General features: G+C 37.4%; 4 protein-coding genes across 5 annotated transcripts; 2 read left to right on the top strand and 2 right to left on the bottom strand.

Annotated features, from left to right (window-relative positions):
- Positions 1-2918: 2918 nt before the first annotated feature.
- On the top strand, positions 2919-6984 carry LOC113238177 (delta-like protein 1). 2 transcript variants are annotated; one of them, XM_026474941.1, is made up of 6 exons: positions 2919-3072; positions 4709-4847; positions 5287-5445; positions 5588-5779; positions 5874-6065; positions 6176-6983. In XM_026474941.1, exons 1-6 carry the CDS (start codon positions 2923-2925, stop codon positions 6403-6405), a joined length of 1062 nt encoding a protein of 353 aa, XP_026330726.1. In that variant the 5' UTR covers positions 2919-2922; the 3' UTR covers positions 6406-6983. The 2 variants fall into 2 exon arrangements, with proteins under 2 accessions (XP_026330726.1, XP_026330724.1); XM_026474939.1 differs by having other exon boundaries at positions 2942-3072; positions 4697-4847; positions 6176-6984.
- A 4904-nt stretch (positions 6985-11888) lies between these two features.
- LOC113238184 (tetra-peptide repeat homeobox protein 1-like) lies at positions 11889-17056 on the top strand. Its single transcript, XM_026474949.1, has 2 exons — positions 11889-11998; positions 16161-17056. The coding sequence occupies exons 1-2, from the start codon at positions 11975-11977 to the stop codon at positions 16929-16931; spliced, it is 795 nt and encodes a 264-aa protein (XP_026330734.1). The 5' UTR covers positions 11889-11974; the 3' UTR covers positions 16932-17056.
- Positions 17057-18308: 1252 nt separating this feature from the next.
- LOC113238362 (neprilysin-21-like) lies at positions 18309-18979 on the bottom strand. The gene is made up of 3 exons (XM_026475203.1): positions 18920-18979; positions 18614-18778; positions 18309-18482 (listed from the first exon to the last, which is right to left on the bottom strand). The coding sequence occupies exons 1-3, from the start codon at positions 18977-18979 to the stop codon at positions 18309-18311; spliced, it is 399 nt and encodes a 132-aa protein (XP_026330988.1).
- LOC113238361 (endothelin-converting enzyme 2-like) lies at positions 18927-25749 on the bottom strand. The gene is made up of 10 exons (XM_026475202.1): positions 25657-25749; positions 25337-25458; positions 24770-24953; positions 24095-24356; positions 22958-23255; positions 20414-20710; positions 19946-20146; positions 19488-19824; positions 19199-19266; positions 18927-19050 (listed from the first exon to the last, which is right to left on the bottom strand). The coding sequence occupies exons 1-9, from the start codon at positions 25724-25726 to the stop codon at positions 19244-19246; spliced, it is 1794 nt and encodes a 597-aa protein (XP_026330987.1). The 5' UTR covers positions 25727-25749; the 3' UTR covers positions 18927-19050; positions 19199-19243.
- Positions 25750-26746: the final 997 nt, after the last annotated feature.

Genomic DNA, 26746 nt, shown 5'->3' with positions numbered 1-26746 from the left:
ATCATTTACTGTGTCCAGCCATACCACGACATTGTTATATACGTGCCACGGCTTCATTACTCCACAAAGCCTGCCGATATTGTGGAGTATATACGGGTGAAAGCCAATGCTGCCCTAAGGGTCAAACAGTTCGGGTCCCGCCGAAATGTGAATTTTAATTCATTTGTGGTGAGAGTATCAACTCAACATCTGACGGTCTTCATGAAGGACGTGTTTTGGCCAAAGGGCGTCATATACCGACGTTTCCGAGACCGGCTACCGGACACCCGCGTTGCGTCACACGTCGCAGACAGTACGTGTAAATAATAATTAGTCTTTAGTGTTTTATTATTATTATGTATGCTAGTCTATAAGGTATGTATTCGTGGGTCTTTGTAACCAGAATACAAAATAAATAAATTAAATAAATTTAAAAAATGCAACTAACGTAATCGGCATTTTTAACGAATTTGAGTTATTAACATATCTAGAATTAGTGAAACAAGGTCTACAACCCCCTGTTAGCGGTTTCTTTATATCTTTTTTTTTTCAGTTTTATTGTTAAGCAAAATCATCATAACTGACATGTGTTTAGGTGCCAATAAAACTTTCAAAGCCAAGATCTCGAAAGTTATAGATATGTACGTAATGCGTTAGTTATAGACTTTATGACAAGGCGGGCAGAGTAGTAAATCCTTGGACGATTCGTTCATAAGGAGCTCTACTGCTGTAAATATAATTAAAAACAACGTAATTAATTAATCTACTTACTTACAGGCTTACACACATACGAGCCTACATATGCCCGATTCTGTACCCTTGCTCTTTGTTGCCTTTTTAACTTATAGATAAATTAAAACAGTTTTTATTTAACATCTCTGTCAAATTTGGTGGAAAGTTAATGTTAATACGTTCCATTTAGGAAGCCTGGAAGCCTAAAACACAGATCTCTTGATCTAGTTTAGATTCCAGTCTCGTGCAGATTTTGTCTTTTGTGAATAAAACCTGATTCTGTAGTATTTGTAACCAACATTTGTGGAGAAAATAAATTTCTTATTATTATTAATTATTCCAAGAATTTCTTTTTAGAGGGTGTTATTTGTAACGACTTAATTTAAACACGCTGCATAGAAAATACCGTGTTTTTTGTAATACCAAGTGACGGACGAACATGTCGTGCGCCTGCTGGTAAGCGACACGCCTGTCCACAAGTGTTGCAGTGTCACTCAGAGCTTTAAATCGCAAAGATCTTAGTGGCAGTGCTACTGCGCCCGTCATCCTGAGACATAAGTTGTAAGTCCCAAGTGCCTGTAATTTTAACCCTGCAAAAGCGGAAGCCCGGAACGCAGTAATGCTCACATTCCTGCTTGGCGGCATAAATAGGTAAGGTGGCAGTACTCTTTCCTGGATGGACTCTTTCACAAGGAGATCTACTGCTCTAAACATCGACGTGTGACCGAATGCCGTGTACGGTTACAATAACAACTAAAAGAAATTCAATAGAAAAAAGAAAGGAAAAAAGATTGACTCTTTTGTCATGTGTACGTAAATTAATACCGAATTGATAGCTTCCTTTTTTGGAACAATTCTTAGAAGTAACCGATCGCCATCCGCGGCAGTCTCGTGTGGGGCCACGGGATAAGCGGTTGCGAGGTAAGGTATGTAATTATTTTTAAGAGAAGAACGTGGACGACGTGTTTAAGGTTGTTAATTCAGCCATTAAACTCTTCATATTTCACACTAGAGAAAAAACGTTCAAGGGAAACTATTAGTGAATGTTACGTGCCATCCGACACATGTTCACACTAACTACCCAGATACACAAATTATTTTACACTTTGTTTGTAGCCTCTCACTATCAATCGTAATTTTGAAATGTGTAACACTTTCAGTACTTTCGCTTACAATTACTTTCGTCTTACATTAATTCCTTTCTTTTTCACGCTGCCTGTACGAATAGTTGTTAGCATCTCGTGCAGCTGTTCTGACGACAAGGCTAGATGAGTTGCTTGTTGGCGTAAAAAGACATTTCACAACTCATTAATTTTTAATGCACATTCACTCTTTTTTCACATATAAAAAGGTTAAACAGCCACGCCTACACGACACAGCCCAGCCTAACACTTCTAAACTATTCAGTGAATGTCTGTGTGTGACAATAGGTTACAATTTTGTCTACGGTCTACGGTTCATTCCATCTAGCTATCATAAGCCTTCTACAAAATCTTAGTAGACTTTTAGTTTTATGTCAAGATTTTTCGATTATGCACCTGAAAGAAAAGATTTGATCCACAACCCTATGTCATAGTTCCGCTTGTATATCCCATGCTTACTTTTCATTTATAACCCTCAAAATAGAAACTTTTGCATACAATTTACCAACGACGGTACAGAGGCTGGTAGAGCGGTAATTTTTGTAGTCTTGCTGTCGTCTTTATTTTATAGAGGAACAAAATCACGGCTTCACCAATCTAGTTTTGTTCTCTTTCCTCTAAGGCGGTGAAGCATATTGTCTATTTGGGGAGCTTTCCCGCGGACTACAGCATGCCTAGTTTATCGTAGTCTATATCGTATCGTATATATTATTTAATCTTTTTAGTTAATTACAATTATGATTAATCTTTATCAAAGTAGTGTTTCAAAATGTTACATTTATCTTTCTTCTTCTTATATAAGATTTCCAATCTGATCCCACGTTGACGTTTGCAGTAAAATGGCATCCTTAAAGTTTGTTTTCAATATTGTATCATCCCGGATAAAAAAGGTTAAAAATGCTGTACGGCTGATAATTCTTTGCCATAATAAACTTATAAGAGTTGGAGCTCACCGCTAACCTAGTGACCTCGTAAAAAGCGACGCCGGCGAAAGTTGCTGCATCCGAGTCAAGTTCAATAACACAGCATAACAGTACAGTGCGGAGCTGCGCACGCGCTTCACACAACGATGGTCTCACCGTTGCCACTTGTTGCTCGGACTCACTCATCTCGTCTTGTGCATGGATCCACGATGAGGAGTTTATTATTCATCGCAGTCGTATTCTGTGTCACGCCTGTCGTGTGGCCCGCTAAGTATTTGCCAAAATGGAAGAAGCAGGTGAGATTTTTAATATTTTTCAGTTTTGCCGATTCCTTATACTATTGTTAGATATTTGTATCTAAAAGAGTATGTAGAGGCGCTTATATACAACAACTTTATTAATACGGTGCGACCTACAAACAAGCAACACCGAAATATATGTACTTACTAAATAATTCTAACATACCAATCAAATGGAAGGACAATTTTTGTGAAGATAAACATGTTTAATACGTCCGTGTTCGAACGAATATTACGATTACCGATTATAAAAAAGTGTACGCCGATTACAATAGTAAATTGAAATTGAAGGTGTTACGCAGTAAGTAATAATTATTCCTCGTTATAGCATTATTAAATTAATACGAAAAAAAACGAGAATTACAAACCAGTGGGTAAGGTTAGTGTACTTTCCCATTCCGTACTCATGGTTCATATACCAAAACTATTTACTGTCTACAATTTTAATAATAAGTATATAGAGTTTATGGGCAATAAATAACTTTAAGTTCTTGTTAGAAACGTCGCTAGTCACAAATGTCTCTATTCTTACGTACAAAACCCTGCAAATATCTCTATCAGGTATCCTTGCTTTTAATGCATTAAAATGTTTCGAATCAATTAATCAGTCCTCATTAGCGACGTTTGAAGCTTGTTACTGTTTCCAGTAGAGTGTACCATCGGAGTGCTAATAGAAATTAAATTGTTTACTATTTACTAAATATGTTTAAAATATAAAGTAATGTTTGTTTTGAAACCGGCGCCGGCGTTTTCCTGTTGCAGCGGCACTTTCTCGCTGCTTTCTCGGCTCGTTAGAAAGTAACTGACTCAGAACGCAGTGTCGCAAGTGTGGTTGCGCCTGTGTCGCCGCTGTCCTGGTCAAGGAGAGAGAGCTATATTTGTTCTTTTGCCTTTCTACACGGTCAAAGTTTAGGCGAACATTCCATTAACAACCGTTTCATTGTTTTCGCAGGTACAGAATGAAAAAAAATAAAACGTATTGTATAAGTAGAGTAAATTCACGTGCTTGTTTATTACGGAAGTTATCCTTAAATGTCCAATGCACTTATTAAGACTTATAACACATAATACAATGCTTTTAGAATTTTCGTAAAAAATAACATTCCTCCTCCTTATGATTAAGGACCACGAATTGGTTCGAAACATGTCGAGCAAAAATTCGACTTGAATACGTGAGTTATCCGTTATTTTTAGTTAATATGTCTGAGTCTCACGGTGGTTTTCTGTATAAAATAACATTCATCTTTGTATTTCTACTACGTAGTATTGCAACATATTTTATTTTAATAAATATTTGCCTCTAATGTTTGTAGTTATATCGTGTTTTGTCCACACGTCGGAGTTGTATGTTGCTATTTTACACTATTTCACCAATAAAGCATATTGATGCAATTTAAGCCCTGTCACTAACTTAGTTTTTATTATCTTCGTTTGCATTAGTCGTGAACTATTCGGATACTAGCTCGTTCCACAATACCACTATATTCAATCGTGTGTTGTTTTTCCAATAAATATATCTTGAGCACACTGAACTAGAGCACATACATTCGATTATTGCAACTTAAAAATAACCCGCACACCTGCACGCAGCACCCCCATCTAGTCCCCATTTCATCGACAGCCTTTCCGGCAGGCGTGTGAGCTGCCGGCGGTTCAGAGCGAGCATAGCCACTACGTGTGCGACGACAAGGGCGAGCCTAAGTGTCTGCCCGGCTGGCAGGGAGATCTTTGCGACGTTCCTATTTGCAAAAAAGGATGTGACCCTTTACAGGGTAAGGAGTACTTTTAATATTTACGTATACAGACAGAAAAACTAACTTCTGCCGTCAAGCAATAATGTGAGCATTACTGCGTTTTGGTTTTGAAAGGTAAGGGCGCTGGTAAAGCTAAAGGAACACGGTAAATTTTAGGTCTCGAAGTGATGGGCACAGTGACAGTGGGCCTCGGGTCGTAAAATCCATGTTTTACAAGTGACTTTAATAATAACTTTGCATTAGGTTTTTATAGAACCTAAAAGAATGTTGACTTGTTGTTTTATAATGACAAGGAAATTTGTGTGACACACGTGTGACAACACCTCTATTCATCCATCAATTAATTCTAATTAATGTTGTGCCACTGCCAATCACTCAAAAATAACGACATTAACTCGCTAAGAAGTGGAAGATTGTATAGTGAGAATGAAATTACAAGTATTACAACCTGTGTCAGGATACTGCAAGCGCCCCGGCGAGTGCCGCTGCAAGCTCGGCTTCTACGGCGACAAGTGCAACAAGTGCATCCCGCTGCCGGGCTGCCAGCACGGCTCTTGCAACGTCTCTTTCGAATGCATCTGCAAAGACGGCTGGGACGGACTCTTTTGCTCTGAACGTTAGTAACAAAATCGTTAATTATGAGTAAAAATATTTCTTATGTCAGGCTTCAAAATAGCACTTCCTTCTACAGTCTTTTAAATAAGTTTTTGTATAAACAAAGGTGATGGCTATTATAGGTGTTTTTGAACATATTGCAGCAATTTGCCGGTCCGATTGCCACGCGACGCGCGGCTTCTGCGAGTCGCCGGGCGAGTGCCGCTGCCGACTCGGCTGGGCGGGGCCCACCTGTCGCGCTTGCCAGCCTCTGCCCGGCTGCCAACACGGCTACTGTGACAAACCGCTTGAATGCAAATGTCTGCCCGGGTATACCGGGTTGTTGTGCCAGACTCGTGAGTACAAACATTGTGTAAACATAATACCTGAATTAAAAGAGACACAATTCCCGTTCGCTTATCGCACATTTTACTAATTTGTCGTTTTCAGCAATCTGCGCATCGGGCTGCCATAGCGAGCGTGGTTACTGCCGGCGACCGGGCGAGTGTCGTTGCAAGGTGGGATGGACGGGGCCCACCTGCACGCAGTGTCACTCGTACCCAGGCTGCGTACACGGTTCCTGCAATCGCCCATGGGAGTGCAACTGCGAGCCCGGCTGGGGTGGCATGCTGTGCGATGAAGGTGATTTGCGACGTTGATTTCCTTATTATCTACCAATTTCTTTTGAAACGCATGTAGATTACTTTAGCTTATGTATGACAATTTACTAACAATATCTTCAAATATCCCAGAGCTGAACTACTGTGAGAAGAATCCAGACACGTGCAAGAACGGCGGCAAATGCCAATCCTTAGAATCAAATGACGGCCTGTACCGGTGTTCGTGCCCGCCGGGTATCAGCGGAAGGAACTGCGAGAATCTTCCCGAGGTCGCTGATAACACTACGACCTCGGAGTCTGGTGACGTCACCAACGACACCGCTACTAAGGAGCCTAGCAATGGGGAGAACGAGACTGAATGAGAGAAATAGTCTTGAATCTTAGGAAATTAGTTTTAAGAGCAATTTTCTCACAATCTGCAAACAAAAGACTTGTAAAGCTTACATCCACCGCAGAATAAATCAAGGGATGAGTTTATTACGATCGATTTAACCAGAGAAAAAAGAAATTGAAAACGTGCTTCAAAAGCATCACATTTGGAAATATTAATTTCATATCATTAGCAATTGTAGTTGCAAATATAATTAAGAGGTCTGCAGCGATAGTCAGATTTAAGTAAACTGTCACACGTTGTTTCTGCGTTAAGGAAGGGGCAATGCACGAAGCAGGTTTACCTGCAACGCTATCAATAATCGAACCAAATTAAACAGATAGGTACAGCGCAATGCAATTTTCATACACCGCATAATGAGACGTAAACATGCAACATATTCCTAGTTCCGTTGTTAATCGACTATGTAAATTAATTTCCATACATTGACTGATTGTGTGCATTTTTTTAATTACTTCATTTCTAGGTAATTGAACAAAAGGTATATGACTGGGGAGTGCGGTATTTTTTTAACAGCTTCGGAATCGTAATTGTGCTTGAGATGCGACAGTGAATTTTAGTTTTAATTGATTTATTTTAGGGCTTTAAGGAATAATAAATTAATTTATTTAAAGAAGCTTGTTGTTTTGTTAATTTATTTCCCGATTTGTCATATTCAATTTAAGTAAGCAAAAGTTCAGATCACTTCAGTTTTTACAAGTAAATGCGACGTGTTTCTACAGTAGAACTTCATGTAGGTATGTTTTAGTACATACCACCCTTTTTAACAGCTTATTATTTCAACAAACGGTTTCTAAGTTACTTACTTAAGCTACAACGGTTTTACACGGTTGATTGGACAATTAAATATTAACATTAATGTTATTTGGGACATTCTCTAAATCCACTTTTGGATATATATTTAACCGTCATCGGAATTTAACGGTAAATACGTCATTGGCACTGTGTATAATATTTAATTTTTGATTAAAGTTGGTTACTTTGTAAATTTCCTATTCGATTTTGTTTCTTTTATGTAAAGATGGGAGTTAGTTAAAGAATAAACAGGTAGCCGAATAACAAGAGAGTTAAAGCCTTGTGTTACAATATGACAGAGTGACTAGAGTGGATTCGTATAGCATAAAGTTGGGTTCAGTATAGTGATGCAACGGAAGTGTCGTAAAGGAAACAGAAACGGAAGCAGATGTCAAAAGTATATCTTAGCGGAAACGAAAGCGGATGTGATAAGTATTACAAAGAACTCAACAAAATAGCTCCCAATATGGCTTGCTTTGGGTTTCATAAATGCAATTATTATACAACACAAAAGTACTAAAAACGCACCTGATTCGTTGCAAACGTTGTAAACTTCCGATTAAAGTTCCGTTAAAAATATTGCGGAAGCAGAAACAGTTACGGAAGTAGAAGCAGAGTTCTGTTGCACCATGCAGATGGCAGCTGTTCAAAGTGACATGATACTTCTTTTTCTTATCATATCGATGGCATACACTTTATTATCGCGACCCAGACCTTATTCACGTTGACCACGCCACTAGTAGCTATCACGCTGGGCTGTGACGGGATACGTTTGCCATCGTGGTGAAAGGTTTTTCGAAACCGCGTAGGGCACTCGCGCATTGTATCCCAAGGTACGCGAGGCGAACATGGAATGTCGAATATCAGTTTTAGCGGAAGCGGATGCGGAAGCGGATGCGGAAGCGGTGTCAATACAACATACGTGATTGCGCTATCGTCATTCGCACTCACGTAGTACAGTACGCCCTGCGAGGAGGTGGAGTTCGTGCACACGATATGACACTGTTTTCGAATGACACCTTCTGATTTGAAAATTTCCAACGCCGTATTATTTACTCCACAAAATATGTTTTAAAGTACCTCATTGAGTCGTAAGAGGTGCTGTAGCATTTGATATGCGTTAACATACATATATGTAGATGTAAGTGTCGCATACCAGCTTTCCTATATAGATGAAGTCACAGGAAAAAGTTAGTTACATTAGTTACATTTAATTTTACGTAGGTTCGCCATCATTTAATGAGATAGATAGATAAAACCTGTGTTCAGCACAAATACAAGCAGATGCAAGCATTTACAATTACTTTGCCGGGGATAACACAAAAGCACATAGTGCATAAATTAGTAGACATTGATAGAAACACGTACTTCAGAAAAAAAGTATTTTAAACTGATCATATCTATCTGATAGAGTTTGTGCTGGAATGACCTGGACTCAGCAGCTCGCGGATTGCAGACCGTGACAATTCAAGAGCGCAGTTTTTCTGCCACTACCATTTGATGAGCGATCGCATATATATTTTAGTAGCCGTGCGTCTGATGGTTCGCGACAAGCCAGCCCATAACAGTTGCAGTGCCGTTCACGCCCGTCACCCTGTTGATAAGTCTCATGTGCCTGTAATTTCACCACTACCTTTACCCTACAAAACCGGAACGCAGTAATGCTCACATTACTGCTTGTCGGTAGAAATAGAACTCACAAACAACTATATTTTACGGCTACAAAAATAAACGTTTTTCTAGGTTCAACATCATCATTCAAAGACTGACTTCACCCACTGTTGGGTTTGAGCCTCCGATCCAGTAGTTAGAGCCAGAGCATTATTAACAAATTTTTTAGGTGAATACGAATATAGACGTGATTATTGTTTAATCTCTTGATTTTCGGTTCTCATCTCTCACTTGGAAAAAGTGAGAGATGAGAACCGAAAATCAAGAGATCTCTAATAATCTTTTCGTTCTTCTTCTCTTATTACATCAAGATAAAAACGAATTTATTATTGCTTTTTAGGCAAGATGAAACTTTAAGCAGTAAAGATACATACATATATATGTACATACTTCACGCCTTTTTCGGGGTAGGCAGAGACAACAAACATCCTTCGCCACATCAACATGCATCATTGCTTTCATACATGCTCGTCGATTAAGGATTCTCTTCACCTGGCCTTGAGCAGTAGAGGTGCTTTCAATATTTGAACTGATACGTCCAGACACTGAATGTTTAGATTTATTTCATCATCGTTCACAACCTGCCTTCACGTCTGCCCGGTAGTGATAGTGAGCTCACGTTTGGTATCTTGCTGCAGGTTTTAGGTTTCTATAACCACTTCCTGGCCAGCATTCGGTAGTCACTTTACGTAAGATGGAGTAAGATGATGAGTTGATGAGAGATGATGAGTTATCTAGTACGTAGAAAATTACTATTCAACAGCCATGAACTAAAAACGTCAAACGATACACTAAATTGACAACAACTTAACCATATGGCAGAGAGAAGTTAGGTACTGATCAATTATCTAAAAGCTATAGAAATCATGGAGTCCCTGTCTACCGCGTAGGTTATATAAATATATAAATGGTTGGGTACGGGAATTCGAGTGAATTGATTAATTTGTAGCTAAATATGTTGTAGTGCCAATTCTGCGGATGCCTTCGTCTGTTGACGGCGGATCAGATCGCTCCGTGAGCGTTTCCATTGATTCGTACGAGAGGTAACGACTACGCGACGACGACGTGCGTACGGTGAAAGGAACATCTGTATTGTACTCTCATTTTGTATCTCTGAAGGTGAGGGTTTTTACTTGATTGAGAATATTTTATCCGAATACAAGAATTAAATAAAAAACATGAAACAGAATTGGATTAATGTCGAGAATAACTATTTCATTCATTCAGTCGTGGTTTCAGCAAGCGATAATGAATTAACCAAACCTGTACGCATAGGTATACTCTATAACAGGTCCACCCAGATGGTAATCGAATGCGTGACGTTTTACAGGAGAGACAAACGTTCTCCTAACTATGCTATCACTATTTTAAAATGTTTCAAAATTACGTAATTGTACATTAATAATGCGATCGATACATTAAATTGGTTCACTCATTTTGCTCGGCTTTCAAATTCATTAATTCATCATCTTTAATAAGAAGATTCAAACATATGAGTACCTCACGAAAGAAATCTCTAAAAACAGTATATTTTAGGGATGCACATTACTATTCCATTTTTATGAAGATCGATTTAACTGTATACGAAGTAGCGATTTTTTGTATCGATTAATTTCAATGTGTTTTTTAAGTAAATTGATTCAACATAGAGGCGAATCGGATCGTCTAGGTCGTATTCATAATTTAAAGAAAACAGTTTTTTCTGAACCCCTAATTTTACATTGGCCTGCAAGAAAAGCGGTTTGGTAACATCTAAGTACATAAGTCGGCAATATTTGGCGATTCTCATTACTTCTGTGCTTTCGGAACGTCTTTTCTCACTGGCTAATACCACTCGAAAGAAAGGTCGGAACCGACTGAAGCCAGAAAAGCTGTAAAAATTTTATTTATTCGAAATTAATTTTTGGAACGATAATTATAAGATCGATTTAAGAGCACATGATCCGGTCTGTGGATCGATTCAGAGGCATTGATCCATTATGATCCAAAAACATTATTCAAAGCACGAAAATGAGCATCCCTAGTATACTTACTAGTATACTAGGCACATCTATGTACCTATTTTTATGTTTTATGCAATAAAGTGACAGTGGTGGTGGCCTTGTTTCGTAGGAGAGGACGGATGCTTCCCAATTCAGAGAATGTTTGTGGAAGTCTTTGAATCGTTTCAGGATACATGATTATATACATCATAAATTTGCATTATCTAAAATTTCTTTGAACTTTTTTTATTTTGCTTTCACTTTGTTTTCACTTGTAATTGCTCAATCATAGCTATTAAGTCTACCCGGGGGTGGAGACCTGGTTACCTGAGATACAGGTTCTCCTAGTTCAGGGACCAGCCTCCACAACCAGATTATATCTTGATGTTATGTAAAGCGTCTATTTATGTCTATACGACCACTGTTTGTGGAGACAATAAATGATTTATTTATTATACAAGTTGACTATGTAGAGACAACATGGTAAAGAGGGAGAGGGACTATATCAACCCGAGTCACAAGCATTCTGCTTGCGAATACCCATACGATGCTTTTCTAACCTGCTCTCGTGCCCACTGTATCTGACCAACAGCACCCGCAAAGCTCTGCTGGAGATAACAGACAGGACATACAGAGGATGTCTCTCTATATGTCTTCTACGTCTTTTTACTTATTACGTATACCTCAAAAACTTTCCTTAGAGGGGACCTGTGCACAATAGTGGGACGTCTTATAGGTTGACGATGACGGTAGTAAATTTGAGACTAAGCGTGGTTGATGGATGTTAAGGAAAATAATAATTTAGTTGGATAACCATATATTTTGTTAAATCATTTGAGCATCGTTCGATGTAATGTAATAGTAATATATCAAATCAATTGTCTAACAAATCATATTTTATTTATATAAAATGCACACTTCGTTCACTGGATACTGTGGAGCCGTTTCAGTTTGCGCGGGCGCATACAGCTGTAACAATCTTGTTTGTATATAAACGCGGCGCAAGCGTTTCGCGCGCAGATTCAATCGTACACCTTACTAGATCATTCAATAATTTCTAATGTGATTTGTGTCTTTCATTATTTAGGAGCAATGGCGTCGATTCCTGTTTTGTTGGTAAGATACATACATACATAAGTACACACCATTACACTTGTCTTTTACTAGGCAGATATATGAACCTCCACTATCTGCACTTCTTCTACTCGCATCAGCAGGCATTTTAAACAAGTCCGTTCATACTACATACTTTGACTTGGATTTTTAAAAGAACATACAAACTGCGGTGTAGTATTATTCAAATCAACTAAGTATAAAGGACAATAACATAAAATATTAATCATAACTACTTCAATAACAAACAGAAACCTGGGCTAGGCAGAAGGGCTAGGTTAATGGGCTATATAGGAGAAGTATCTGAATTTATTTCATTTTAAAACTAACATGTAAAGGAAACTATGATAATATTATCATAAACAATAAGAAAAGAACCTTAATTATTTATCTTCACAAAACTATACAATTTTTTTATGACACCAAGTGACGGGACCTATCAGTCGTGCGCCTGCTGCTAAGAGACACGCCTGTCGATAACAATTGCAGTGCCGTTTCGAGCTTTAAATGGCAAAGATCTGCGAAGCACTGCCACTGCACCCGTCACCCTAAGACATAAGTTGACAAGGTCCATGTGCCTGTACTGTCACCAGCACCCTTAAATTGAATCTTAGAAGTTAATAGTGTAGTTAGTAGTGTAGTTGCGATGCCTAAACCAAAAAGGCATCTTGTTATAAATATGCGAAGTATACTAATAATACTATAATAATAATAAATATACATAATTTCAATAAGAAAGAAGATATCCATAATATTAACCTTAGAGCTAAGTCCAAACTCATGGTACCACGATTTCGTTTAACCAAGGTAAACAACTCTTTTATGGGGAACTGTATACGTTTTTACAATAAGATTCCGGAGCATATATTAAGTTTATCATTTCCTAAGTTTAAAAACTACATTAAAAATATTTTGATCTAAAAATCATATTACAAAACTGAAGACTACGTATTAGATAAAGATGTATGGAAAGACGACATGGCTCCAGAATCCACACAAATTTGATTCAAAGTGTATTCCATAGCATTTAAGTTTATTGGAAAAGAGCAATCCCTAGAGTTTCTTGCTCGTTCTTCTCAGGGAGGTCAGCGTAGTGAACGAGCAGTAGCTTAAATGTGACGTTTTCAAGTGTAAATTTATTTTACCTATGGAATAAATAATCTTTGACTTTGACTTTGACTTTAATACTTCGCAGTAGATATTATAAAACGGTACTATTATAGACTGTTTACTAAAACGTAGCAAGCTTAGACATAGGGTCCGAAGAAATGCGAGTAATATAAACGTTGCGTACTGTACAGAACATAGCTCTCATCTTGAGAAAACGTGTCGAATTTTACCCGATACTCGTGAATAGTCTGCACGTATGAATAGAAATATTAACATATTCACATTTGTATTTCCGACACAGCGTTGTGAACATAACGCTTGTTTTTTCTACCAGGTAGCGGATAACATTTGCAATTAATCTATCTGGACTTGTGCGTGGCGTACGAGCATCCTATGTAACACTTCGCTGGTCACTAGTTACTTCATAAGCTATTATGAAAAAGTTATAAGCATTATTGGGTTGTGGGAGTGCCTAAAAAATATTTCCGTTCTTCGGTCACACTGAAAATATTTTATCGTTATCAGAGATCGAAGTGGCCAGACCGTATTTACGTTAACTTCTAAGAAGTAATTAATATACATAGAGTGTGTAATAAATCCTCCTGGAATCTCGGAATTGCTGTGTTTTATTTTTATCTATATTTTTGATAAAATATAATAGATAAAATCTATGATAAATGTAGCAGTTGTTTTGCTACAGTACCTATGTGTTTTATAATTTATAAGTAAATCAAGGTTTAGGTAAGCGAGACCGAGAAGTCCGTTTAAACAATCATTAATCATACAATTTCAATTGATAAATATTCATAATTAAGGTTAATAATCATTAATAGAACATTTGAAATAAATACGACCTCGGTGGCCTAACGGTTTACGCTGTGGGCTTGCTGGATGCTGGAGGGTTCGATTCTCGGTAGAACCACTTTGGGAAATTAACTTTTCTAAATTCGTTCTAGTCTGGGTGTTTTGGGAAGTGCCCCAGAATGAATTCCATCGGTCTGGTACTCATAGTAATTTCCTAATTTGAGACCAGGTAATTGGTGTGGTTGTTGAGCACATAATTATTGTTAAATTACAGCAACTTAAAATGTTAATTACTAAAGATCTTCAGAGAAACTAAGGACTACTTATTTTTTACTAAGTTTCACTAAGGCTTCAAGACATAATTGCTAAAAATAATTATCAGGCACTTAACCATTTCCGCATGAAGCGGAGAGCGAACCTCTGCGCAATGTAGGTTCCCCCATTCATTACCAAAGTCGGAAACCGATTGCACTTAAGTAGAACACACGTGATTAGTTCTCGCGAATTCGAGTGACACAGGAAAATCTGAGTTACGAAATTAGATACAACCTAGATACAATTTACTAGTATTTATCTAAACATCTTTCTCGAATGTTTTGACATTCATTAGTAGCAGTAGAGCTCTTTGTGGAAGAGTTCGTCCAGGAAACCTTACCTATTTCTGCCACCAAGCAGTAAGGTATGAGTGTGGGTAAAGGGGTGCTGGTGAAATAACAGGCACATGGGACTTGTAAACTTATGTCTCATGGTGACGGGCGCAGAACCCCTCCGGTCTTTGCGTATTAAAGCTTTCAGTGGCACTGCAACTGTTATGGACAGGCGTGTCGCTTACCACCAGGCCCACGACTTGTTCGTCCGGTCACTTGGTATTATAAGATAAAATCAGTGCAACACTAACTGAAACACATAACTTAAAACCACGTGATAGGTCAGACTTTAGATATAATTATCACTTATTGTTCTAAAAAGAAGAAGTCTTGTAAATAACCAAGTATTAACTATCAAGATAACGCCTGGCCTTTTTTACTTCATAATTTATGTATCACTGCAAGTGCAACAAATTCACACAAGGTGGTACGCCAGTTTACCACCTTGCATCGGTCAGGGGGTCACCTTGACCCACGGCTAATTTATATCATTGCCTTGGTATAATAAAATACACTCTTACATGGTTTAATAAACTAGTTCACTGCTATATGCCTGTTTGTAGCATATAAAAATAAATCAAGTTGCAATTACAAAGTTACAGAAATATCTATAACAAATTTTAGCTATGCTGTGTTTATGTTATTAACAACCTCCGTGGCTGAACGGTTACCATTCGTCTGCCGCGCAGAGGTCCCGACTTCGTTTTTCGAGCCGGAAGAAATATTTGTATGACCTACATTTATTTCTCTCGTGACTTTGGGTGTAATTTGTGGCTGTCTATATGTGTGTCCATGGCACCCGCAACACAGGGTTTCCCTAGTGCGAGGATGCCAGTGTGTGCGTTATTATTATTATTATTATTATTATTTCTCACACTCTCGCCTCTCCCGTGGCCTAAAAGATACATTTTCAATTATTATTATTATCATAGACATACACGCATTGCTTTATTTTTGGAGTACACCCTCGGAGTAATAAACTGTTATCCTCCAAAATGACATCTTTTCAGGACAGACAGTATTTGCGTTTTAGGCGCCCCGCCGCGCAAACCAGTGTTGGGCAAAATTTAATTGTTCTGGCAATTAAAGATTGACAATTAGTTAATTGCGAAACAGCAATTAACGATTGATCAATTGTTAATCGCGTAGCGTTAGTAGGCGAAAGTTACTTTTTACTCCTAAATTAGTTATTTGTCTTTTATTTAAAACAATTAAAGTGTCAGGATCAAGATAAGTACCATTTAAATATACACACAAAGTTTGGTAGTAAGCAAGTTTGGTTTGCCCAAGAAAAATATGTCAAAAAATAACCACCAGAGTCTCACTGTAATCCAGTTTTTGTATTACCTATGACAATAAGCAATATTCTAGGAATTTCAAGCTACACTTCAAGATACGTGTTACAGGATGTACTATTTTCAAAGTTCCACGTGCTATGTTATCGCCTAAAAACTTACACAAAAACACCATATTTAAGCGATTTTGGGCACCTCATCACTACGAACGAAACGAAACGAAAACCTTTTATGCTTAAACAGGACAGTTTATAAAAAGAGAAAGTATACAAATTGAAACAGAGTGACTTACTTAATTTTTTGTTTCAGGTATTGCTCGTATCGAGTAGTCTGTCATCGGCCAAGGACATCGCGGAAAAATCAAAATTGTCACACCTTCTTGAGGGCAACGGCATCAAAGATGAGCCGTCGGACAAACCTGTCAAAAGGCAGATATTTGCTCCATCATCTGCAATTTTTTCACCCGCTCCTGCCGTCGTACCGGTTCCGGCGACCTTACCAGCTGCACCGCCAGTAGTACAAACTGCAGTCGCTCTGGATCCTAACCCAGTAGTTCTTCGTCAAGAAGTTCCAAGATTCATCACCAGAACCATCACACAGAATGTTCAAGTTCCAGTTCAAGTGCCTGTTCCTGTCCCTGTAGACAGACAGGTACCAGTGCCTGTGAGAGTAAATGTACCGGTAGCCGTCGATAGGCCTGTACCAGTGCCTGTGTATCACCGAGTGCCAGTGGAGGTCACGAGGCATGTGCCAGTGTATTACGAGAGGAGAGTGCCATACCCGGTTAGAGTGCCTGTTTCTGTGCCAGTGCCTTATCCTGTGACAGTGGAGCGTCACGTGCCTGTGGATCGGCCGGTGTATGTGGAAAGACCTGTGGCGGTGCCGCAGCCTGTGTATGTTGATCGACCTGTAAATATACCTGTTCCTGTTCAAGTGGACCGGCCTGTACCTGTACCGCAGCCGTTGCTAGTAGATCGGCCAGTTCCAGTGCCTCAGCCTGTACCTGCAGTACCTGCGGTGCCTGCGATACCGGCAGTGCCAGCGTCTGGTTTTGGCTTGTCTGGAGTTTTTATCCGTTAATGTCTACCCCGTTTCGAGTGTTTGTGAGGTTCTACGTTCTACCGATGCCATTTGTTACATACTAGATAAGTTGTATTATTGAGCAATTTTTGTATCACGTTTGACAAATAAAATATTGTGACGTGTTTGAAAGTTTAATTTAGCCTCTTGTTTACATACAAGGCGGGTAATTACAAAACTCAATAGGTACTCGATGCCTTGGACAGTCTGCAGCGTGGCGTCTCAAGAATTGTCGGGGATTCGGGGGAAAGGTCTCACCCTACCTTGAACCTCTACAATGGCTAAGAGATGAATCGCTTAGCGTCTTTTATCAAATGTACTATAGCGAGTTCTCTGAGGTATTATTCAACCATATCTTGCCTTCCCCTTTCCTCTTCCGAAGCCCGCGTGCTGGCCTTCGTAGTTACAGTGTGAGTTGAGCCAAAGAGTGAACATTTATATTCTGTAGTATGTGCCACACAACACAAGATTTTTTACTATTCGTTCTTTTTTTTCTGGTTTCGCAGATTGACAATTTTAACAAGTTCAAAGACAAAGTAAACGAAAAACTGATTTAAAAAAAAATTATTCGTTATATGACTTCTCTCTTTTCTTCTACAAAATCGTAAGTTACGCTAAACATAGATATCGTTGTCCCTCTGTTTCTTATCTCTAGTCAGTTCCTTAGTACCGTGGATTTAACTTTCAGTCTATCCAAGATAAGTTTATAATAATATATCTGTAGCTATATTTATCTAATGCATTGTATGCTAGTGTGTAGTGCATCTTGTTTTGCCAATTGTGTGTATTCAAGGCAATAATATTCTGTTCTGTCTCTTTGTATGTACATGAACGCTCTGTTTTATCTAATTAAACTCTGCGATTAATTCTGTATCATGCGTTTATCAAAATAAAAGATTAAAGGTGTGTAAAAAATTTACTTCATTGTTGTAATATAATCTTTAAGAGAACTTTTTAATTTGACTACATTGATAACAAGCTAATGCCAATGGGAGTTTTATATAAAATTTTATAAAAATTTAAAAATTATTTAAATTAACACAAATAGGCATGTACGGTACCAGAATAAACACCAAAAATAAGTCGTTTTGATAGCAAATTTTTAGAAGGCCTGTACAAGTATGTGGACAGAGTCTTGAATCGCACTTAATCTACTGATAATATTAGTCATATACAGAAACGCAAGCACTTTCAATTAAAGCTAGAAGTTACGGAATTGTCAAGGTATTTTGCCAATTCGGTAGAGACTGATTTATTTTTCACGTTATTTGGAAATGTGAGGTGGCAGCTCATTAATGACCATCATATAATATTTTTATGAGATATCGCTAAAGTTTTTCTGGAAAATTAGTGGGTAATAATTATAAAAAATGGTTTTTAGAAAATAATACACCTCTTCTTAGGATTCATGGGTGATCCGAGCGGACAGTGCCAAGCACGGGCGAAGTCTTCACTGTTCTGCAGCGCACCTTTGGCGCGGAACTGCTGCGGGGAATGCTCATCACCTAGATCAGACTGCAGTGACTCTTTTGTTGATATTCCGCACCAGAGCTAGAGGTAGAAGTTACAATTACGATTTTACGATGTGATGTAATATAGGAATTCAATACTATCGATTGAAATTAACTTAAATATATCGGTATCTAAGGATGTTTGAAGAAGTTCACAATTAAAGGACTCACATTGCCGTACGATAGGAAGAACAGTTGTTCTGCAGAGAAGTGTTCGAACCCGGGCAGTTTAGGCTCTGGGCTTGACTTGTGCAAATGCCTCTTTAATGCAGTCAGCGCTTCCCTCAAGCCTCCATTGTCAGCTATATTTTCTCCTAGAGTCTTTCTTCCGTCTACCTGTTTTACATTACACAAATAAGGGGTCGCTCTCCAAAATAATTACGTACACAATTATAATTATTATTAGTATACTGCAGTACTGTTGTAGTAATTATTTCGGCACGTAAACGTTAAAGATACAAAAATAAATGTACATACGTATTCATCTAACTCAGGCACGTAGAACTTAGAGTATTGATCGACGAAGCATTGCGTCATATTTACGAAGGACTCGATGGTTTCATTCGTCCACCAAGGGAGCAGGTTGCCGTTTTTATCGAACTGACGACCTGCAAATTTCATGACAAAATTCTTATTCCACTTGTATCATCTGCTTCAGTGACTACGGTCCATGAAAGTTACGGTATAAAAATGGAATATCAGGAAAAAAAACGAAAATATCCTTTAATAAAAAACCTATAACTCAATATTGCTTACCAAAGTTATCAAAGCCATGTGTGATCTCGTGTCCGAGAACTGTTCCTAGTGAACCGTAATTAAGGGAGCTGCAAATAAATATTAGATATTTAAAACGGTTTTTTGTGGTACTACTTACTTTTTAATATCGATTAAAGATTGTGAAGTGTACTTACTCAAGTCCCAAATCGAAAAATGGATATTGTAACATCACTAAAGGTACAGCTGCGTCCAGGAATTCAAATAACATGCGTAAGACGTAATATGAAACTTGAGAGAACTTACGGAATTACTAACCCTAATCACTTACTTATTGTATTTTCTTGAAAAGTATGGTAAGCGTTAACTTCAGTAGGATCAGTAGCCCACGTGAAGTTATTATTTTCTCGAAATTTGTTCAACACCTTCTTCACTTTGACTTGTATAATATTTATCATGTTCTCCAAGTGTTTTTCCGGGTCTATTTCGACTCCTTCGTAATAAGATTCTAGTCTTCCCTCTTCGAGGAGCCAGTCGGGGAAGCCAATGAGTGTCTTCATGTTGACAATTTTCTGATAGGTGGCAATTTTGGTATCGTCATCCATCCATCTCGCTTTGCTGACAAGTTGCGCAAGAGCCTTTTTCATTTCCCATAGCATGTCTTGTATCTGAAAGGAAATGTTTAACAATAGTCAAGTTTAGAACGGTAACCTGATAGAAATAATAAGAATGCAAAAAGGGGTGGGTAAGCATCTCGTCATCATCATTGGTTTCTTTTGACGTATGAACCTTGGGCTTAGTGACGTTGTAGAAATGTGGATCAGCAATAGCGTATGCAACAGCGAGGCCGAGCATGTCGTTGACTGCGCTGGCGCACTGAAGACTGCGAGGCGGGGTAGATGTATACCCACGGTGGCGAATCTCGTCGTGCGACCGGTGGAACAATGTACGTAACTCTATTGTTGTATGGGATGCCATCACTTCTACGACCTGTGGTTTAAAGACAATCAGAGTAAATTCAAAAATCTTCCATATGGCAAGAGTATATAAAATCGAAAAGCTCGAACGACAATTTTGTCTTAATTATATTCAGGTGTTATGTATATAAGTGGAAAATCCTGACCAATGTGAAAAAGTAAACAAAATTAATCGGTAGATATTGGATTACCGTTACTGTTGCGTCTTAATACCTCAACGTAAAACAAATTAGGACTTATGAACAAATTACAACGGAACAAAATTCATTATAGTATTTACCTTTATCCAAATATAAAGTTCAATTACAACAGGCGGACTTCTCGCCACGTACGATGCCATCAAAGACATGTACCTTAGATCGCTTGCTGATACAAGAATCTTATCATTTTCAAAGTCAAGTTCAATTTTGCTAATGTTGAACACTCCTTCTAAATACCTCTTCCATATGGGACTGGCGGTATTATTATTAGATTCGACAATTTCATCAGTGTGTGCTTGGAGTTCATCGACTGTATACTCCGGTATATTTAGATAGAGTTCTTCTTTATTTGTATCCGTTTCGTTATCTGACTCCAACTGCGTATAATGTAAAGATAAATTAAATTAACTCTCGGCCATATTGCCAATTGATTTGCTCTAACGTTTTATACAAAAAAAAAGCTACCAAAAGTAGCGATGAGCTTAAGTTCATTAACTGCTTAGTGTTTAATTTATTAACAATTTTGTAATCTATGTTCTTATACTCAAAGCCAGTCCATCGATAGAAAATAAATAATTTCAACAGTTACCTATTTTAATCATAGGTACTTTTAACTGTAGCAGTTAGCTCAGCATTAAATTAATAACCCTTTCGTATGTAAGTAAATTTAACCCTGTACTAAAATATTTTCGAATAAATCATAGTTAGTGTTTACAATATTATATAGCTTTACAAATTAGTGTGTCTGAAGGCGCATCACGTTATCACTTATTCATTATTTAAAAAGCCTACGTTAGTTTGAACCAATAACAGCATTTACAGATACATTAAACGACTTAAAATATCAAACCTATAATCTGGTACAATTTACACCACAGTTACATTACCATAAATCCACACTCATTTGTCATTGACTTAATGAGAGCCTAACTGTCCTAGGTGACCTGATTGGGGTTCAATCATGAATCACATATGTACACGTATGTTTCCAAGATATTAAGAACTATAAATAATGTTCAGTAATAAATGGTAACTAACTAGTTCAGAAATTACAACTTAAAGTGTATCATGCTGGAATGATATTATCATAGCTTAGAAAACTGACAGAGGTTGGTGGAAACAATCGGTTTCTGTTCTTTTCTGTTCGTTTCTCACATTTTTTTCGATATTATTGTCTGTTGAAAAAACTAACTTTGCTTGGGATGCAAATTGGCACGTAAAGATTTCTAGGATTGCCTGATAATAATTTGCGGTCAAATTATATATTTGCATTTTTTTAAATATGGCCACCATTAAAGACGTATTTTAATTTTTTAAAGCAAAATTTCAAGGCCATAGCGTTCACTCGCCACCGTTCGTAGGTAGCATGTGGAGGCTCTATTACGAGTACAAGATCTCACAATTGTTAAAATGCAAAACACATTTTGCGATGTACCCGAAATAAGATACTTATAGCGTTATTGTATCTCGACCGTCTCTGTTATATTCCTTTTTTCTTGGAAGCTATGCCAAAAAGATCAGAAATATTTTCGGAAAAATATACATATACGTATAATAATAATGCCAGTCAATCACACCAATTTTCTGGTCTCAAGCTTGGGAATTTCCTGTATTATGAGTACCAGAATAACGATAACTCTGTGGCAATTCCCAAAAACCCAAACTGGAACCAATTTAAAAATGTTTGTTTCATAAATTCGCCCAAATTGAGAATCGAACCCGGAACCTCCTCATCAAGCGCCCATAATACTAATCGCTGTGCCACCGAAGAGCAGAAGCACTCCTCGTAATCTGAACCCGAGCACCGAGCTTGTTGTCTAATAATTGCTTATTATACACGAGTATTAATGATTTAAAAAAGGCATTTGAAGACGAAGACAAACACTCATAACAAAGAGGTGATACATGTTGTTACATTTTAGGAAGTGGATTAAATTGCTTAGAAGTAAACATACTTTTCCGACTAAAAGAACAAAAGCAGTGGCGCAATTTCAGCTAAACCAGCACACATGTTAAGTATGTATAAAAAATTCATAACTTTGACTGGCCGTGGTGATCGATTGCGGGAATTAGGACATCAGATAGACACTAATGGGTTTTATTACTTAGCCATCTAGTTATTGTGACATAGTGCGGTTGACACGAATTTGTTTGACACACGATGGATATACAATTTGTAGAGGTCTGTTAATATATGTATATTATTACAAAAATGTTATGCTCTGTTTGATGCGTTTGGCCAAGAGTATCGTCCACGAAACTGCTAGAATAAAACTTTGTCTACTATCGACATCTTAAGTTTGATGAAACAATTTTTTCTTTTGATATAAATCGCGTATGTTTAATTTTTCCAAGCCTGTAAAGAGCCCGAAACATTGGTTTGTTTAAAAAAACAAATAAACGCGCATAGATCTGAAAAAATACACGTTCCTTTCTACTATATTTACTACTGATCAATAAAGAAAATTAAGAATAAATCTATACGATCAAAAATGCCAAATCGAGTAATTCCCAAATCGTATCTAAAAATCTCGTGAATTAGAGAACTGTAAAACTTTGGAGATATCAACATAGATTTAGTACATGGGTTTAAACTATGTTTATCAATAATAAAAGCTACTCACGTCATAAAGGTCATTATTAAAGTCAAAATATTCATTGGCTGCGAGAAATATATGTTGATCCAGTTCAATCTCAGTCAAACTGGTATCTTTTGCCGCCCCAGAATCAATAACAAACAGTTTTATCACTTCAGCATACAATAGTTTATACGCTTGTGCCGCTTTGTCTTCACTCTTTGCTTTGGACTCGAACAAATCATCATTGTTAAATGGTATTGTTTCATCTTGGTAGTGCTTTGGTATACGTGGACTTTGATTGATATTTTTTTGATAATTGTGTCGTTTCTTATCGTGACGTATACTGGAAATAAAAGGGTGCTATTTACTTTTACAATAAGGCGCAATTATCGAAGGCTCCAAGCCCCTGCCATATATATATATATATATATATATGGTAACTATATTCATGTTTCATACTTAACTAAACCATGTTCTATTCTTCAAAGCATTAAACAGAAAAAAGACATCTCAATACCGGATTACTATTTATTTTACTATTGGGCTCTCACAGCCTCCTTTTACTACTTTGTCAACAGCGTCTTTACATATCGGCGCTGTAGGCGACCGTTTATCAGTAAGATTGGCTACTAAGAATATACGATAGGGCGAGCAACCACAGACCACATAAATACTCGAGCAACTATAGCTCTGGTGGAAAACAATTGCTATCGCTGTAGCCGAAACTGGCTAGAAAGCTATCACTTATCGCTATCAGCATTAATTGATACCCCGAAATACAATGAAGGTTGCTTTAATGACACATAGTTAGTGGCCTAAATCATCTAAAAAAATTGTTTCATGACGACATGTCTGTTTTTAGAAAGTCTTTCACAATTAACGAAATTTTAACTCATTACATCAATTTAGTAGTTCATTTAACTCCTTGTGTTGCCAATAATACGTGCCATCAACGTATATTCATTTGTGTATTTAGTCTGTATTTTCGTTTCCGTAATAATGGTAGTGTAAGAAAGGTGGGATTTTTTCAATTCTTTCCAAAGTTACGATTTGCCAAACTATCGCCCACCTTACTCACGTTTAGGATAAATAAACATATACAGCATTATTACTTTTTTAAGTTTCCGAACATAACATTTTACTAATAAACTCATATAATAATATATCTTATGTTATAGATACCTGGGAAAAGGATTGGTGGTCTCCGGAGACCCCATGACCAATTTGTATACTGAAGAGTTCTTAGGGTCCGTAAATATATCGAACCCAATCAAGACATCCATGCCCATTTTGGTCTTGATCTTGATCACTGTGTCCACCCAGTCAAAACTGTATGACGAGTAGTCAAAATCTTCGGTGGCGTTGATGAAGGTCGGGTATAGAGGCAACCCTAGGGAGTCGAGAATTTGAAGGACTGGTTTTAAACCACGTTTGTCTATTGTATCTGAAATATATTCATAAAAATGAAAAAAAAAAATACGATGAGTGGTTTAAAATCACTTATTGGTCTGTATCGTTCAGGAGGTGTTGGATTCTATTGACGGTAAAACTTAAAGGAGAGGTGCGTTTTTCAGTAGAGGTGTATCAAGATAGCGCTCACTCAAATTTTGGTCTGGTACCACAATACAGAATTCTCGCACTGTGTCAAACCTTTTACGTTGGCCACGCGCCTTTTTCAAAGATATTGTTTAGGCTATAGTCCAAAACGCTCGCCCGATGCGAGTTGGAATGATAAATACGACCCTTTAGACACACGCCAGAAAGGGCTCATAATGCGACGGTGACAAGTCATTCGCTCAATGCACCAACTATCAATGGTGTAACATTACTCTTAGTTCGAATACAGAAATTACTAACCAGTATCCATACAAGAGTCGTACATGATCTTGGCTTGCTGCACAGGCTTGTGGTGGCTGGTGATGTTCTTCGCGAGGAAATCGCGCACCATCGTGTACACCTTGGTTTGCTTGTCTCTGAACCAATCGTAGGAGCGGTAAGCGTCGGGGCGCGGATGGTCTTCGGCCCAGTTGCCGCACACGTACTGGATAAACAGAGATGATGATTAAGCTGTTTTCAGCTTGTTTATAATGGATTCCCTATACTTGTTGTAGAATCGCCTAAAGTCAGTTAGTCAGTTAGTAAAATCTTTTTGTTTGAGGAGTGTTTTAACCGATGACAAAAGTGACTAGCTAAATTAAGTATAAGTCAGCTGTAAACACGGGACTCTTAAAGGTCCTGAAACATTGGTTTGTTTGATAAAACAAATATACGCGATTTAGATCCGAAGAAAATAGTTTAATTTCTTTTTTTAAAGATGTTTTTCTTTTTTTGAAAGATTTAGATCCTAAGAAAATAGTTTCATTTCGATGCGAAATCCAAAAAACTCGACACCGAAAATTTAATAGACTATATTAGGTAGATTACTTGGTAGAAGTCATCGCAGGGGTCAGCAGTAGGGTCCATGGATAATGCAAGGTTGGCTGCGGAGCGCAAGCATTCTCGCGATTCGCAAAGTTTCATGGGCTTATGCCGTTTCTGCTTCACATCTAGAAAACAATTTAAGTATATTTTAGGTTGGAAAAACATCGACCCTCAAAGTAGAATAAGCAGTTTAAAAATGGAGGGAGTTATCAATACCAATTTTCGTGAAAGTCGGCGGGTAAGTGATGAAGACAAATATCACAAGTCATAAAAACAATAAATCTTGCTTTAAAATAAAAATAGTTGTAGTTTTCATAACTTACATAGAACCGTCATCGCAATAGCGAAGCTTAACAGGATTAAAAATAACACGAATAATATCACCGTTAGCATTTTGTTTTTGTGTTTTCTTCTAAATCTGGAAACAAATTAATTTTATTTCAAATAGCTGCCTATGTTAAAGCTGACTTTATTTTAACGATGTGCTGCGGATTCTTGTAAAAACTAATATTATTGTATCGACAACAAGTAGCTCTTTTGAAAGCCAAAGTAAGTTTTCTAATGCGCAAGTAAACAATAATCCAATAGAGAGAGAGACATAAAGACTTGAGAATGTATGAAAAAATTATAAATAAGGCACCTGGCAGTTCTGGAGCCGACAGCTATTAAATAACCTGACTCCCGAAGGTCGTTTCCGTTCTTGAGAGGAGGAGTCGTCGGTTTGCCACTGCCAGTTCCTGAATGATCACAATAAGAACTATCAATAAAGTAGACTGACATGCGTATTACTCATGATTGATCTAAATAGAACATAGGTTGTGCTTGAAGTTTTTTGTATGTTAATGCACATACAAAGAAGCTTCAAATATTTTTGAACAAATTTTGTGAAATGGTTAAAATACTGCATAAAATTAATGACTGCTTGTTCAGTTTTTGATTGCTTTACAAGTTATGATAACTAGTAACAAGAAATAAACCCTCATGGTGGGATTTTGGGGTTTGTATCATGGTTTATATTTTATGAAAATTAAATCCCTGTCTATTTGAAATTTGGCATGGTTCAAATTGTCCGCTCGCAATTATCCTAAGAATATTAGAAACATTATAGTTGTTTATTTAGGTGTGCATGCTCCATCCCGACTTCATCATCTAAACTAAACTAAAGTGAGTGGGGTCAATTTGAGTGCGGTCAAAAATAAATCGAAATAAACAGTAACTGAAATTGTTATGCTTATTTTATAATAAACATAACAATAATATAATATAGTAATAAATTTCTTATGAAAATATGGTAACCGTAGACGTTCCTAACGTATAAGGTTCAAAATATTTGCATATTCTTTGATGTGTGATTATTATTAGAATTGTAAGTAATGTACAAGTTCTTCACTTGGTCGGTTTTTTATTTTTATG

This window comes from Hyposmocoma kahamanoa, unplaced genomic scaffold (assembly GCF_003589595.1).
Source record: "Hyposmocoma kahamanoa isolate Upper Pololo Valley unplaced genomic scaffold, ASM358959v1 95, whole genome shotgun sequence".
Classification (NCBI taxonomy): domain Eukaryota; kingdom Metazoa; phylum Arthropoda; class Insecta; order Lepidoptera; family Cosmopterigidae; genus Hyposmocoma; species Hyposmocoma kahamanoa.
Note: the sequence above shows the minus strand (reverse complement) of the source record. Positions and strands in the feature narration are given on the sequence as shown.